This window comes from Carcharhinus amblyrhynchos, chromosome 14, assembly GCF_965287045.1.
Source record: "Carcharhinus amblyrhynchos chromosome 14, sCarAmb.v2.hapA, whole genome shotgun sequence".
NCBI classification, from domain to species: Eukaryota; Metazoa; Chordata; class Chondrichthyes; order Carcharhiniformes; family Carcharhinidae; genus Carcharhinus; species Carcharhinus amblyrhynchos.
The window spans coordinates 53443196-53459936 of record NC_137337.1 but is presented as its reverse complement, the minus strand read 5'-3'; the positions used below and the strand labels follow the sequence as shown (position 1 = coordinate 53459936).

Sequence of the window (16741 nt, the reverse complement as noted above, 5' to 3'; positions counted from 1 at the left end):
CCTGTTGGGGGGCAGGTGTGTGTATGCACTCCTGTTGGGCGGGGTGGCGCAGACTGATGAAATGCAACAAGATATCTCAATCTCTATGTACAAAAACATCCACCAGTGAGCAAACCTTCCCCAAGCAAATCTTGACATGGTCCATAGCCTTGTAATATTTCATAAATGTAGCCTTTTTTTTGGGAATTACATTCAAGTCATTACCTCAAATTCAAAAATTTCAAACTTACTTGGCATTTGTCCCAATCCAGTAAATTATTCCATTTTCATCAAAGTTATGCTGGTGCCGGAAAGTAAACGTTTGCCCTTCACGTAACTTACGTACAAATACAAAGGTTGATCTGTCAAAGTCATACCATTGTTTTGCCACCTGAACCAAAAAAACTAAATTAGAACTAAAATGTGTTACATATTCATATTCACTCATTCTTCAATATTTGGAACCTTAAAATGTTAATTTTTGGAATAGCTATATATTGTTTACCATTTTCAAAAGATACTGCTCTAAAGATTCAACAGTGGCCAGTGGTTCCATTTTGAGCATTCTTCCAGTTCTGTCAATCAATGAAGTCTCTCCAGGAGCACGTTCTAATCTAAACCTCAGCCTTCTCGTCAGGATCTTGGAGGGAGGAAAAACAGTCTGTAAACAGATCGGTAGAATATCACCTGAACTTCAAACTCATAGTAAACTGCAACACATTATCACATGACTGCTTTTAAATTTCATTTAAAATTATGACTAAACAGTAATAGTTAACATTGTCAGCTAGAAGTCTGAAGCAGAAAAGAATTGAGTATATTGGAATACGATTGCGGGGAATTTGAATTATCAAATATTGATGGTTCTCTCTCATACCTGCAAGTTATAAGAAGATCCAGGGGTATCATACAGATGAAGAGACAGCCTTTCAATAGATTCTAACACTGCTATTAGCTTCCGAACAAGGGCAACAGCTGGCTGACTAAAAAGAAAACGCATTTTGTTATAAAGCCAAAAGAATTTTTAAAAATGCATTTCTTAATTTAATAAAAGCCCCACTTACCTTTCTTCATCTTCATTTTCACTGAATGCAGTTTTGAAGACATTTATTCGCTCCATCAGTTGACTACAATCTTGTTTCACATCTAAGTCAACATTCTACAGTGAAAAGGAGTGAGCAATTATTGTAAACTACAAAATTGATCTAAAATAAATAAGTGCTTTTTTACAATCTCATACTAACATTGTTGAGTACAGTAAGAAGTGCTTGCACCAGTCCACTGCTGCACATCTCATAAGGCGAGATTGTGTTTTCATCCTTTAGTAGTACAATCAAATTTTCGAGAGCAGTTTTCATTAAATCTCTCCATGTAGCCTCTCCATCCACACCCTGCAACACAAAAACCATCACCTTCTTCATGAAATGTTTACTGTTCAAATGAGGTCTTCTCAATTATTGATTATTTAGTCTAAATTTTTAACTTGGGAAATCCTCCCCCAAATGTAAATGAGAAGCATAATTTTTACGTGCCAGCCAACAAATGTGCAGACATGCTGGAGTTCACAATGTCAGTCAAACTTTCAAAATAATAAGTCATTGTGACAACAACTCACAAACACCGGTCTTTGAAGTGAACGTGTGGGGTAGTAACTTGTATGCTTCTACAGGATTTAAAAGCCTGCAGCAGCTTAGCACAGGTAACACACCAAAAGACAAGTTTTCAGCTACTCTGGAAGCTCAGCCAGAAAGACATCATAGCTCTGTAGGACTCAGGAATGAAAAATGCATACTCATCAATGAGGCGACAGCAGTTCTTCTGAACTAAGTTAACCAAAAGACTGAGGTCATGCATGGATCGTACAATGCACCACAATAGCAACATATCAGTGGTGAGGGCAATTGTTGCCCTGGATAATTACCTTGCTGAAGTAAAATGATCTAGCTGAACTTTCCAAATATGCACCAAAATGAGCTGTGCAAAGCAATCAGCTGTTTACCATAAAACAGGCATGAGGCAGCAGGGCTGCCCTCATGCCCAGCCTCAACTATGAAAGAATGCAGCCCAACAGTCCAGAGCAATTAGCTACAAGGTGAAGATATCCTCCCCCAAATTATTCCATATGTTGAGGGAGTTACCAGGTTTGTTAGGAAAACAACATGGGCCAGCTGCAGGTTCTTTGCAACTTTCTGCTTCCCTCATCCTGTTACCAAAGTACCAGTCAAGAAATTAAGAGCCTGACCTGACTCTTTATACGAACTCAATTCCTCAGCAACCTATTTCAATTCCTCATCTATCTCCAAGTGCGTCCAAGGCAAAAGTAGCAAGGTTCATCACTATTTAGTCTTGCTTGGGTTTTGAAATGCTAACCATAATTCACTTATACCATCCCTCTATAGTAATAGGTCAGAGATATCAAGGTTGGGAAGAGGAGAAAAACAAGCCAGCGAGCATAGTACTTACAGGGTGCAGAACATAAAACATTACTGACCAGAGGGTCAGGAGATTTTATCCATTAGCTGCAAAGCTTGGAGTCCCAGATCACATAAGCCCTGCTTTTAAAAGATGGATAATTATGTGGAAATCACTTGAGACACTGTGCATTGGATTGCTATCCTATGGATATGTTCGTAGCACAGCTGGAGTAGCTTTACGGAGATCAGCATTGACCCACCCACAACAAAAACTCAAAAGCAAAATATGATTATTTGACAAACGTATGTATTGGTATTTGGATTTTAATTAAAATGTTCCAAAAAGTGACAGCAATATTTACTTCCCCAAAATTATATTCAGCAGAAATGTAAAGAAGGGCAATTCCAAATTCAGGTTTCTGTAAATGTGAATTTTACTTACTTGTCTGTTAGCATGCAGCTCCCATGCACTCTCAAGTTGTGTAGCTATGTTTCGCAATGTGACCACCACTCCTCGAGGCATACTTTCTACAGCCTTAAAATGATCATCATACAAGTCTCTGGCCATGGTTCGCACCTGCAAAAATTATTTTTCTCTCAAAATCAATATATATTTTCCATATTCAATAGGGATGTACATATAAAGGGGTTAATTCTTTTTGTTGAGATAATATATTAGCACAGATAGAGAATTTGTTAACAAATATAAGAAACGTGGCTGATTCTCAAATAGCCTCTGAAATGAAGGGCAGTTAGGGATCAGCAACAAATGCTGCCCAGTCAGCAATGCCCAAATCTTGTAAAGTGAATTTTAAAAAGAGTCAGCATACAAAGATCAATTTTAAATTGTAATTAGTGGGGTGCCACAGGGATCTACACTGTGTGCTCAATGGTTTACATGCCCCATTAATGACTTGCCTGAAAAGACTTGAAGCCAAATTTGCTGAAGAAATGAAAATATATGGGAAAGCAAGTTGTGAAAGAGGACAAAGAGTCTAAAAAGGGTCACAGATGGGTGGGCAAAAATTTGGCAGTTGAAATATAATGTGGGAAAATGGAAGATTGTTCAAGATATAGAAAAGCAGAATATTATTTAAATGCTGAGATGGCATAATGCTGCAGAACAGAGGGATCTGGATGTCCTTGTATATAAACCACAAGAACTTAGTAAGTGAATATAGCAAGTAAAAAGGAAGACAAATGGAATGTTAGCCTTTGTTGCAAGGGGGATGGAGTATAAAAATAGCAAAGTCTTGCATTGGTAAGACCACACCAATGAAGATGTTATCTCTGCATTTAAATAATAACCTGCTTTTCCACATCCTGGACAATCTTCCATTTTCCCATATTATATTTCAACTGCCAAATTTTTGCCCACCCATCTGAAACCCTTTTTAGGCTCTTTTTGTCCTCTTCACGACTTGCTTTCCTATCTATTTTTGTTTCTTCATTAGAGTACCACATAGTTTTGGTCTCAAAGAACACAGCATGGGAAACAAGCCCTTCGGCCCAACGAGCCCATGCCGCCATTTCAACATTATGAGTCCCTCTCCACCCATGACCCTTGTCTATGCTTATGGCACTCCACATTGGAAACCAGATTGAGGGGAGACTAATTTAGGGACAATTTGTTACACCAATCAGCCTAACAGCACATCTTTGGGGTGTGGGAAGAAACCGGAGCACCCGGAGAAAACCCACGCAAGCACAGGGAGAATGTGCAAACTCCCACAGACACTGGCCCAAATCCATGTGTCTGCACAGCAAACAGAGATAGTCACTGAGCTGTCATGTTGCCCAGCATTTGGTCCAGTTTAAGCGTACACTAACGACGTGAAGCACTAGGCTACTCTCGAAACATCCAAGAGCAGCCCTCGTACGACCCATCGCATGTATGCCCCTTGTTGGACAACAAGGCAGACCGAAGCACCTGTGGGTTAAAACAGAAAAACATCAATAACATGCACATCCTTATACAAACATTCAAGGGAATCCCCAGAAGCTCACAAGTAAAACAAGTGAGCCAGAAAATATGTTGGAAGGTCCACAGGAATCAATGGATGTCCCAAGGCTCCTGAACCTTATTTAAAACAGTCTCCTAAATCCCTCCATCTCCATCCCGCTCATGTGCCTATGTAACTCTTAAACAACTCCAGCGTGCCTGCCTCCACCACCTTGCTTTGCAGAGCATTCCATACCCCCACAACCCTCTGTGTGAAAAACCTCCCTCTAACATCCGAATTATACCTTCTTCTCCTCCCCCCCACCCCTCCCCCCGGCCCCTCACCCTAAGCCCGTGGCCCCTCATAATGTGTGTTTCCAATCTAGGGAAAAACTTACCACTGTTTACTCTATCTATACCCTTCATAATCTTATATACGTCTATTAGATCTCCCCTCAGTCTCCATCTTTCTAGGGAAAAACAGCCCCAATTTGCCCAATCTTTCCTCATAACCCAGTCCTTCCATACCAGGCAGCATCCTGGTAAACCTCCTTTGCACTCTCTCCAGGGTCTCCATGTCCTTCCGGTAGTAAGGCAACCAGAACTGGACGCAGTACTCCAAATGCGACCCAAACCAACATTTTACACAACTACAACATTAGACTCCAACTCTTGTACTCTATACCCCTTCCTATAAAGGCTAACATACCATAAGCTTTCTTCACAACCTTCTCCACCTGTACTGCCACCTTCAAAGACTTGTGCACTTGCACCCCCAGGTCCCTCTGTGTTTCTATACTCTTAATAGGTCTACCCTTTATCATATAACTCCCCCCTACATTATTTCTCCCAAAATGCATCACCTCACATTTATCAGGATTAAATTCCATCTGCCAGTTATCTGCCCAATATACCAGCCTATCTATATCCTTTGTATTGCCTGATACTGCCCCTGTGTCTGCCAGTCCAGCCATCTTAGTGTCATCTGCAAACTTGCTGATCACACCATGTACTCCCTCTTCCAAGTGATTTATGTATATTACAAATAGAAGATTCCCAGTACTGAGCCCTGCGGCACACCACTAGTGACAGACCTCCAGCTAGAAAAAGACCCTTCCACTACTACTCTCTGTCTCCTATTACCAAGCCAGTTCTCAATCCATCTAGATACCTGGCCTTGTATTCCATGAGCCTTAACCTTTTCAACCAACCTACCACGAGGGACTTTGTCAAACGCCTTACTGAAATCCATACAGACGACATCAACGGCTCGTCCTTCGTTGACCGTTTTTGTCACCTCCTCAAAAAATTCTACCAGATTTGTAAGGCAAGACTTCCCCTTTACAAAGCCATGCTGCATATCCCTAATCAGATCGCAAAGCTCTAAATGCGCATACATCCTCTCCCTAAGAATCCTCTCCATCAACTTGCCTACCACTGACGTCAAACTCACCGGCCTATAATTACCAGGGTTATCCCTCCTACCCTTTTTAAGCAACGGTACCACATTGGCTAGCCTCCAGTCCTCTGGGACCTCACCTGTGTCCAAAGAAAAGACAAAGATTTGCGTCAGAGGCCCAGCAATTTAATCTCTCGCCTCCCTCAGCAGCCTAGGATAAATGCCATCAGACCCTGGAGATTTATCAGTTTTAATGCTACCTTAAAGCCCTAACACTTCCTCACTCATAATGGGTAGTTCCTTCAACTGGTCTACAGCTCCCTCGAAGACAGTACCAGACATCAAGCCCCTCTCCTTCGTGAATACTGACGCAAAGTATTCATTCAGGATCTCCCCCATTCCCTCGGACTCTAAGCACAGTTCCCCTCCTCTGTCCCTGAGAGGACCGATTTTTACTCTAACCACCCTTTTGTTCCTGACATAGGAGTAAAAGGAGTAAAACCAAAAAGTTCTAGAGAGGTTGAGGAAAGGACTGCGGAGACGATCCTGGTTAGGAGTGAAAGTAATAGGGTAATTGTTATGGGGGATTTTAACTTTACTAATATTGATTGGAATTGCTATAGCTCTAGCTCGTTAGAGGGGTCAGTTTTTGTTCAAAGTGTGCAGGAAGGTTTCTTGACTCAGTATGTTGATAGGCCAACTAGAGGTGAGGCTATATTGGATTTGGTGCTGGGTAATGAGCCAGACCAGGTGCTAGACTTGGAAGTTGGTGTGCATTTTGGTGATAGTGACCACAATTCGGTTACGTTCACCTTAGTGATGGATAGGGATAGGCATGAACCTCGGGTCAGTAGTTTTAGCTGGGGGAAGGGTAATTATGAGGCCATTAGGAGAGAATTAGGAAGCATAGGTTGGACTATGAGATTACAGGGACTGGGAACGTCCGAAATGTGGAATTTTTTCAAGGAACAGCTACTGCGGGTCTGCAATAGGTATGTCCCTGTCAGGCAAGGAGGATTTGGTAGGGCTAGGGAACCGTGGTGTACTAAAAAAAGTTGATTCGTTGGTTAGGAAGAAAAATGTGGTAGTGCATTAGAAAGCTTTAGATTGGCTAGGAGGGAGTTGAAGAGGGAGTTAAGAAGGGCTAAAAGAGGACATGAGATGACTTTGGCTGATAGGATTAAGGAGAATCCTAAGGCGTTCTATAGGTATGTCAAGAACAGAAGGTTGGTTAGGGCAAGATTAGGGCCAGTTATAGACAGTAGAGGGAAGTTGTGTGTGGAACCGGAAGAGATTGGAGAGGCATTGAACCAATATTTCTCTTCGGTGTTCACGCAGGGGGACATGAATGTAGCTGTGGAGGACACTGGGGTGCAGGGGTGTAGAATAGAAAGTATTGCAGTTGAAACCGGGGATGTGCTGGATATTCTAGAGGGCTTGAAAATAGATAAGTCCCCTGGTCCAGATGGGATTTACCCTAGGATTCTCTGGGAGGCTAGAGAGGTGATTGCAGAGCCTCTGGCTCTGATCTTCAGGTCGTCGTTGGTCTCTGGTATAGTACCGGAAGATTGGAGGACAGCGAATGTTGTCCCATTGTTTAAGAAGGGGAACAGAGACTTCCCCGGGAATTATAGACCGGTGAGTCTTACTTCTGTTGTGGGCAAGGTTTTAGAAAGAATTATTAGGGATAGGATTTATAGTTATCTGGAGAGTAATGAATTGATTAGAGACAGTCAGCATCGTTTTGTAGCAGGTAGGTCGTGCCTTACTAACCTTATTGAGTTCTTTGAGAAAGTGACCAAAGAGGTGGATAGGGGTAAGGCAGTTGACGTGGTATATATGGATTTTAGTAAGGCGTTTGATAAGGTTCACCATGGTGGGCTTCTGCAGAAAATGCAGATGTATGGGATTGGGGGTAATCTAGGTACTTGGATCAGGAATTGGCTATCAGATAGGAGACAGAGGGTGGTGGTTGATGGTGAATATTCGTCATGGAGTTCGGTTACGAGCGGTGTGCCTCAGGGATCTGTTTTGGGGCCACTGCTGTTTGTAATTTTTATTAATGATCTGGATGAGGGTATAGTTGGGTGGATTAGTAAGTTTGCTGATGACACCAAAGTCGGTGGTGTGGTAGATTGTGAGGAAGGGTGTCATAGTTTGCAGGGTGACTTAGACAGGTTGCAGAGCTGGGCCGCGAGGTGGCGGATGGAGTTTAATGCGGAGAAGTGTGAGGTAATTCATTTCGGTAGGAGTAACAGATGTGTTCAGTATAGGGCTAACGGGAGGACTTTGAATAGTGTGGAGGAGCAGAGGGATCTAGGTGTATGTGTACACAGATCCCTGAAGGTTGGGAATCAAGGTAGTTAAGAAGGCTTACGGCGTCTTGGCGTTTATTGGTAGGGGGATTGAATTTAGGAGTCGCAGCGTCATGTTGCAACTGTACACAACTCTGGTGCGGCCGCACTTGGAGTACTGTGTGCAGTTCTGGTCCCCACATTACAGGAAGGACGTTGAGGCTTTGGAGAGGGTGCAGAGGAGGTTTACCAGGATGTTGCCTGGTATGGAGGGGAGGTCCTATGAGGAGAGACTGAGGGATTTGGGGTTGTTTTCGCTGGAAAGAAGGAGGCTAAGAGGGGATCTTATTGAAACATATAAGATGATTAGAGGTTTAGATAGGGTGGATAGTGATAGCCTTTTTCCTCAGATGGAGAATGCTAGCACGAGGGGGCATGGCTTTAAATTAAGGGGTGGTAGTTATAGGACGGATGTCAGGGGTAGGTTCTTTACCCAGAGGGTGGTGAGGGATTGGAATGCCCTGCCTGCTGCGGTTGTAAATGCGCCTAGTTTGGGGGCGTTTAAGAGATCTATGGATAGGTTTATGGACGAAAAGGGATTGGTTTAGATTAGTGGGTCAGTGTTTTTTTTTAAAAAAACTGGTCGGCGCAACATCGTGGGCCGAAGGGCCTGTTCTGCGCTGTAATGTTCTATGTTCTAAAATGTCTCCTTATCCAAGTGGGTATACTTGCATTTGGAGGCAATTGAGAGAAGGTTTACTTGAATCATTCTCGGATTGAAGAGGTTGCCTCAGGAAGAAGGGATTGCAATTGGGTCTGCACTCACTGGAGTTTAGAAGAGAGGGAAGATGCTGAAAGGATGACCATCCATGGAACTGACAACTGGGGCAGTATTAAATGGTCTTGCAATAAGATAGAGATGAGGAGGAATTGCTTCTTTCAGTGGGTCATTAACTCATGGAATTCTCTATCCCAGAAAGCAGTGTAAGCCGTGTCATTGAATGCATTCAGGCTGTGTTAAGACAGATTTTTGATCTGCAAGGGAGTCAAGGTTTATGGGCAGGTCAGGCAAGAAAGTGGAGTTAAGGTCTCAAAGAAAAACCATGATCTTGCTGAATGCTAGAGTACGCTCCATAGGCTAAATGGCGTACTCTTTCTCCTGTTTGTATAGTAAAAGGAAGATTGTAATGGCTCACTTTTCAATATTAAGTATGAAGAGGACTGTATCAGTCTTCTAAGCCAATTCTAGTTCTTTTCGGTTTTGTTAAATCACTATAATCTCACTTTTGAAAATTAATTAAAGCAAGGAAAAAATTCTGATGTGTACTGTCTGAATTCTCTACCTTGTACTTCATTACATTCTTGAAATGGTAACACAAAGCTAAAGAAGTAAAATCACGCATCACAATGTAGATAATCAGAAATACTTTCCAAGTACGCAAGAAAATCTGCACGGACATTTTCACTTTGGCAAAGCAACAGACAGAAGTATCTCCCTAACGAACTTCCAAACCAGAAAACAAAATCAGGTAAACCAGGCTCCCATCCACTGATTGCCTCGGAAAAGCAGCCAGCATAATCAAGGATCCCCAAGCACCCCGGACATACTCTCTTCCACCTCAGGAAAAAAAGATACAGAAGTCTAAGGTCATGTACCCACCAATTCAAGAACAGCTTCTTCCCTGCTGCCATCAGACATTTGGATGGACCAACCTTATACTAAGCTGATCTTTCTCTACCTCTTAGCTATAACACCATATTCTGCCATGATGGGGGGATAGTCTGGGATGGACAAGATGAGTGGTGACACTATACCAGGTTAGAGTCCAACAGATTTATCTGAAATCACAATCTTTCAGAGCACTGCTCCTTCATCAGGTTATGAAGATATGGTTTGATCTAATAAGCTATAAGATAACCATGGTTGGGATATTAATATTTCAGTGTACTTAATTCAAAATGGCAGTTAAAACGGAAAAGGTGGAGGAAGACAGCGGGCATGTGGGCTCGTGGGGGGTGTGCAGAGAGCCCGACGGAGGGGTAGCAGACAGCCCAAGGGAGAGAGAGAGGCAGAATTCCTTACAAAATATTCTGACACAAAATGAAAAATCTTACGCATCTAAGCTATACAATAGCTGCAATGTTCTCCCCTACTCAAAGAAAAATCAAAGGCCTCAGAAGAAGCAAAGTTTGCAAATATTAGATTCTCAGCATATTACCAAGTACAGTACCTCACACAGTCACTAATTTTTTTAAATGTATGATAGGCTGAACATCCTTATTTTCATCACAATTAAAGCGCTTATTTTCTACATTCAGAATGCCAGAATTGTGAATCTCCAATTATAGCTTTGCTCCTGGGATAAAATTCAATCTTCCTATCTTCAATAAAATGTGGGTTTACATTAAGAAACTAATGCTTATCATAAATAGCATTTCTGTTCTTCTTAATATTGAAATATAATTTACATTATTTAGTTGCACATAAACTTGCCTTCTGTTTAGTTTTCTCCAGCTTTGATTTCAGTTTTCTTCCTCTTTTGCCAGTCCAACCAGCTACAAATTCTGATCCTTCAAGACAAAAAATGAGCTTTAAATCAAATAATTCTTCTTTCCAACCAAAAGGCCTGCACTAGTATCATGTCTTTCATAAACATATCATATAATCCTTTTAGTGCAGAAACAGGCCAATATGCCCATCGAGTCAGTCTGCACTGACTTTCCAACAGAGCGCCTTACCAAGGCCTATCCTTGAAACCCCATGTATTTACCCTGCTAATCCCCCTAACATACATATCTTGGAACACTAAGTAGCAATTTAGCATGGCCAATTAAACTAACATGCACACCTTTGGAGTGTGGGAGAAATCATAGAATCCCTATATTGCAGAAGGAGACCATCACAAATGCACTGACCACAATCCCTCACAGGCCCTATTCCATAGCCCCATATATTTACACTAGTTAGTCTCCCTGACACCAAGGGACAATTTAACATGGCCAATCCACTTAACCAGAAGCACCCAGAGGAAACTCACACAGACACAGGGAGGGCATACAAACTTCACACAGTCGCCCAAGGTTGAATCAAACCCAGGTCGCTAGCGCCATGAGGCAGCTGCACTAACTACTGTGCCACCCGAGAACCGTAGGCTTCTATAGCACTAGTGCTGCCAAAAAAGGAATTTTGCATTGCAAATCACTGCTGCAATGCAAGAAAGCTAAAGATTTTTATAACATAGCCAAAAATGATGGTATGCAATAATCTATTATTTGCACCCTTACCAAGTGATGTTTCTGCAGTAAATGAGTGCTTGGTTCCCCTATTGGACTCAAACACAAATCCAGGCAGATCCTCCTTCAATATAGTTGCCTGTTGACCATCAGAATTGTGTATTGCAATTTCTCCTTCTTTAAGGCAGGTAAGGGACCAGTTCCCTACAGTAAGCTTTGTTGGTCCAGGCGCAGTCAGAATGGGTTGGCTGGTAGTCACAGGTTTGACTTGACTTCGAGCCCGTTGCAACTTTTCCAAGAATTCACTTCTGCTTTCTGTTACAAATAGATGGAAATGTTTCACTATCTTACAAATAGCAATACTGCACTGTCAAACCCTTTGCACTATAAACTCAACAATAGAGTATTAAAAAAGTGTTTTTATTACTTCGTAGCAATCTTCTAGTTTGAATCAATGCTACGTGTCAGATTCCGTGGTTCATGAAATAGTGGAATGCATATTGTAATTCCACAAGACCAGTCCCATGAACATATGTGCCTGTTTAGTAGAGCAAGTAGGTAACAATTAGAAGCTGAAGTCTTGGTTTAATTTTTCAATCTCTATGTTACATGCATTCTAGTTAAACAGCCCACTCTGCTGAAGCTGACAACAGGAGACTAGAGGCAGGATTTTCCAACCCACCAGTGAAAATGTCGGCAGCCCTGTTGCTACGTATCCCCTTATCCTTAAACTCCCACCAGGCACATTCAAAATTGCAGCCGGGCGAGAAGCAGCCTTTAAGGGCCTCAAATGGGGCAAGGGAAAGTGAGCCACCAGCTGCCCTAAGCCCCACTGCAAATCCCCTCTACCACTGCCCTCTATAAAGTTTCTGCAAATCCACTCATGGGGGCCTGCAAAGTTTGTCCTAAGACTGGAACTTGGGACATATCACATAACACATATACGTGCAGAGCTTTCAGGGAAACTACGTAGTGTAATGGATGTAAACATTTTACCTGAGCTGTCAGAACCACCTTCTGGGCTTCCACTAGAATACATGGTGGCTAATTTTCCATCCAAGATGAATCGAAACCATCCATTACTACCATTTGATAATTCTAAAGCAGCTGCATCACTCCAGATGTATAAACAATCTCGTCCCCTGATGATAGACCAATCTCTCCAATGGTATGGCTTGCCTTGTTGAATTTCTTTAGCATCCTCTTGGGGCTCATCATCCTGAAAAGAAAATATAGCCATTGAAACTGTGAATCTGCTTTTACTTTAACCCAAGAGTCAAATGCTATCTTACAAACCCCATTTGCCAGTTACAATTTTAGCAACCAAATTATAATAGCATGCCACAAAAGTCAATCTGGATAGGTGGCCAAATCATGGCTTATAAGGGAAATTAGAGATAACATTAGATCCAAGGGAGAGGATTACAAATTGGCCAGAAAAAAATTAAACCGACCCGAGGATGGGAGTAGTTTAGAATTCAGCAAAAGAGGACCAAGAGACTGACTAAGGGAAAAATAGAAGACAAGAATAAGCTTGCAGGTAACATCAGAACTGACTGTTAAAGTTTCTATTGGTACTCGAGGAGAAAAAGATTGGTGAAGACAAATGTAGATCCCTTACAGTCAGAAACGGGGGAATTTTTAATGGGGAACAAAGGAATGACTGGCCAACAGCACATATACTTAAGTTCTGTCTTCACAAAGGAGGATGCAAATAAAATACCAAAAATGCTGGACCATACAGGGTTTAGTCAGAGGGAGGAACTGAAGGAGATGAGCACGAGTAGAGACGTGGTGTTGGGGAAACTGATGGGAATGACGGCTGATAAATCCCAGGCCTGATAATGAACATCCCAGAGTACTTAAGGAAGTAGCCCTAGGAATAGTGGATGCATTGGTAGGTCATTGTCCATGATTATAGACTCTGGAACAGTTCCTACAGATTGGAGGGTAGCTAATGTAACCCTGCCATTTGAAAAAAAAGAGGTAAAAGGAAAGCAGTGAATTACAGACTGGTAAGTCTGACATTGTTGGTGGGGGAAATTCTAGAATCCATTATACAAGAGTTTAAAGCAAAACAGTTGAAAAACAGTAGGAAGATCAGATAGAGTCAGTATGGAATTATGAAAAAGAAATTATGCTTGACAAATGTACTGTAATTCATTGAGAACGATACAGTTGATCAGGGGAGCCAGTGGATGAAGCTTATTTGGACTTTCAGATGGCTTTCGACAAAATCCCGTGTAAGAGATTAGCATGCAAAATTAAAGTGCATGGGGTTGTGGGTAGTATATTGAGCTGGATTGAAAACTGCTTGGCAGACTCTTAAGCACTGAATAGAAATAAATGGGTCTTTTTCCAAATGGCAGGCAGTGACTGATGCAGTACCACAGGGATCGTGCTGGGACCTTAACTATTCACTATATGTTAATGATTTAGATGAGGGAGCTAAAGCAATATCTCCATTTTGCAGACGATACAAAGTTGGGTGGGAGGGGGAGCTCTGAGGAGGATGCAAAGATCCTTTGATGTGATTGGACAATCTAAGTGAATGGGCAAATGAATGGCAGATGCAGTATAATTTGGATAAATGCGAGGTTATTCACTTTGGTAGCAAAAACGGGAAGGCAGATTATTATTTGAATGGCAATAAATTAGGAGGGGACAATCTGCAACCAGACCAGAATGTCTGCATACTATAGTCACTGACATCTAGGTGCAGCAGGCAATTAGAAAAAAGGCAAATGGTATGTTGGCCTTCATAACGAGAGGATTGGAGGAGAGGAACAGGAATGTCTTGGTGCACTTATACAGGGCCTTGGTGAGGTCACACCTGGAATATTGTGATCGGTTTTGTACGCCTTATCAGAGGAAGGATATTCTTGCTGTAGAGGGAATGCAGCAAAGCTTTGCCAGACTGATTCCTGCAATGTCAGGACTGAGGAGAGATTGTACGAGGAGAGATTGAGTTGCTTAGGATTGTATTCACTAGAGTTCAGAAGAGGGGAGGGATCTTATAAAAACATATAAAATTCTAACAGGGCTACACAGAGTGGATGCAGGATGTTCCCGATGGTGGGGTGTACAGAACCACGTGTCACAGTCGGAGGATACACGGTCGGCCGATTAGCACAGAGGTTTGGAAAAATTTCTTGACCCAGAAAATGGTCAATCTGTGTCACAGCCTACTACCACAGAAAATAATTGAGGCCAAGACATTATATGTTTTCAAGAAGTTAGATATGGCACATGGGGCAAAGAAAATCAAAAGATATAGAGGGAAGGTGGAATTAGGCTACTGAGTTGGGTAATCAGCCATCATCATAATGAATGGCAAAGCAGGCTCAAAGGGCCAAATAGCCACCGCTTGCTTCTATTTTCTATGTTTCAAATTAGTTTACCTGTACCGTTTTAGCCAGTTTAAATGCAGAAACGAAATGACTTAAATCCATTACATTAGGCACAATTGAAGCCAACTTTAATTGCAAAATACAGTAGTTTATAAATTAATTAACAGTGAGTATATGGTAAATGTTCCCAGTAAAATTCAGCACTTTCGCTCAGTTAGCTTCCCAAAGAAAGAAATCCTCAGTCACGCAAAATGTTGGAATACAATTTCAAATTTCTGACATAAGTCATATTTTGCTTTTTATTGTTACACTATTACAGTGTTCTTTTCACTCTGGAACAGGGAAATTGATAAAATAGATCTTGTTCCACTCAGTGGCTAGTAAAGAAACTTTACCACAAGTCCAGATTCTAGAAGGGAAGAATGATTCCACACCTCCTAGTAAGCAAAGATCCATGCTCACTGTAGGCGACTTTCCATCTCTTGATAAAGTGTTTGTGAAAAAAAATGGTTTCAACCTTAGATTCAGATCAGTTCTATTCTCACTTACTCCAAAGAGGTGCCCACCTCAAGATGAAAATCTAGCCAATATTTTACCTATATTTAAAATTTTGGAACTATTTTGTGCCCATGAAAATAAGATATCCTTAACTTGTGCTCCTTGCCATGGAATAAAGTATTTCAGGTCAAATTTAGATGAGCAATTTCGATCAACTGAGTTCCAAAAATCAGAAAACAAGACTTCTAGCTATCTGCTGCTGCTTATCTAATCAATAAAGGCTTTCCCAAGGTTGGCTAATTTCAGTTCAATCTCTAGGTTGAGGTAATAACGCCACATTAAAAGATTTGTGCTGGACACAAGGACCTTCACCATCTACACCAGTGGAGCTGCTCCAGATGGAAATAGAGACTAAAATCTCAGTACACAGGAAGGTTAAAGAAAAAACAAGAAAGTTAAAAACATCTGTAGAATGCATCAGTTATATTCAGTCTTAGTATAAATTCAAGATCACAAGATATTTTTAAAAATGCAATTATTGGTGATAGGGGTCACCTTAGCAGAGATGTCACTTATTGCAACTTTTCTAGAACTGAGCAATGGTCACTTGAATTTTGCATGGCCTTGAAATACAGAACATTAGATTACCAGAAAGGAATTACAAGCACTATTGTAGGGCCTAACAACACAAACTGTTCCAGCTGGGCATTATCATAATGCCTTGCAGATGTTAGTTAGAAGTGATAATAATAAACTTAGTCTGTGACAGATTTTCATAATGTGGGAATGCCAGCATTGGACTGGGGTAAACACAATAAGTCGTCTGACAACACCAGGTTTAAGTCCAACCGATTTATTTGACAGTAAACTCACAAGCTTTCGAGGTTCCCCTCTTCATCAGATTCACCTGACGAAGACAGAAACCTCGAAAGCTTGTGAATTTACTATCAAATAAAACAGTTGGACTTAAACCTGGTGTTGTCAGACTTCTTACAGATTTTCATAGCCAGAATGAATTCAATTTTTCAAAAAAATCTTATCACCTTATCAGGTTTGCAATCCTCTTCATTTTCATCATCAGAAGATGGTCCTGCCAAGGTGGACACCTTGTTGATTACACCGAGCCTTGCAAGTTGGTCCAGAAATAGGTCACCTCCTTTGTCTACCAGATCCCTTATGATCTGCAAAGCTAGTAAATGGCCATCATCATCGTCCTATAACAAAAGGAAGTATTAGACTGCTGCACCACAAGTGAAATTGAAATCTAAATTATTGCCCAATTTATTTTCATATAGACTCTTTAATTTGCTCCACTACAGAACATGGCACAAGCAATTTAACTCAGTAATCCGCAAAAAGCACACTAGAACCGAATGCCTTGTTTCAAACATTGGCACAAAACCTAAAAGATTGGCTGTGCACGACAATTTAAATGTCACATTAAATTGTTCCGCTATTTCATGGCTCAATTTTCTCAATGGCATTACAAGGTGCCATAGAGATTGACAGCATGGAAACAGGCCCTGCGGCCCAACTTGTCCACGCTGCTCCCTTTTTCAAACCCAAAGCTAATCCCAATTGCTCGCATTTGGCCCATATCCCTCTATACCCATCTTACCCATGTAACTGTC

The 16741-nt window shown here is 41.5% G+C and overlaps 1 protein-coding gene across 7 annotated transcripts in view; it reads right to left on the bottom strand.

The window, feature by feature from the left end:
* The window catches only part of hectd1 (HECT domain containing 1), a 123178-nt gene that overhangs the window by 48331 nt on the left and 58106 nt on the right, over positions 1-16741 (bottom strand). For 4 of the 7 annotated variants that reach the window (XM_080202880.1, XM_080202884.1, XM_080202882.1 and 1 more), the window contains exons 11-20: positions 16154-16324; positions 12259-12481; positions 11314-11577; positions 10523-10599; positions 2836-2970; positions 1224-1370; positions 1044-1138; positions 857-962; positions 485-619; positions 231-370 (exon numbers count right to left, since the gene is read on the bottom strand). In XM_080202880.1, coding sequence (XP_080059006.1) covers positions 231-370; positions 485-619; positions 857-962; positions 1044-1138; positions 1224-1370; positions 2836-2970; positions 10523-10599; positions 11314-11577; positions 12259-12481; positions 16154-16324 — 1493 coding nt within the window. Of the gene's footprint in view, positions 1-230; positions 371-484; positions 641-856; positions 963-1043; positions 1139-1223; positions 1371-2835; positions 2971-10522; positions 10600-11313; positions 11578-12258; positions 12482-16153; positions 16325-16741 lie in introns of all 7 variants that reach the window. The other 3 variants (XM_080202878.1, XM_080202883.1, XM_080202881.1) reach the window with 1 other exon arrangement.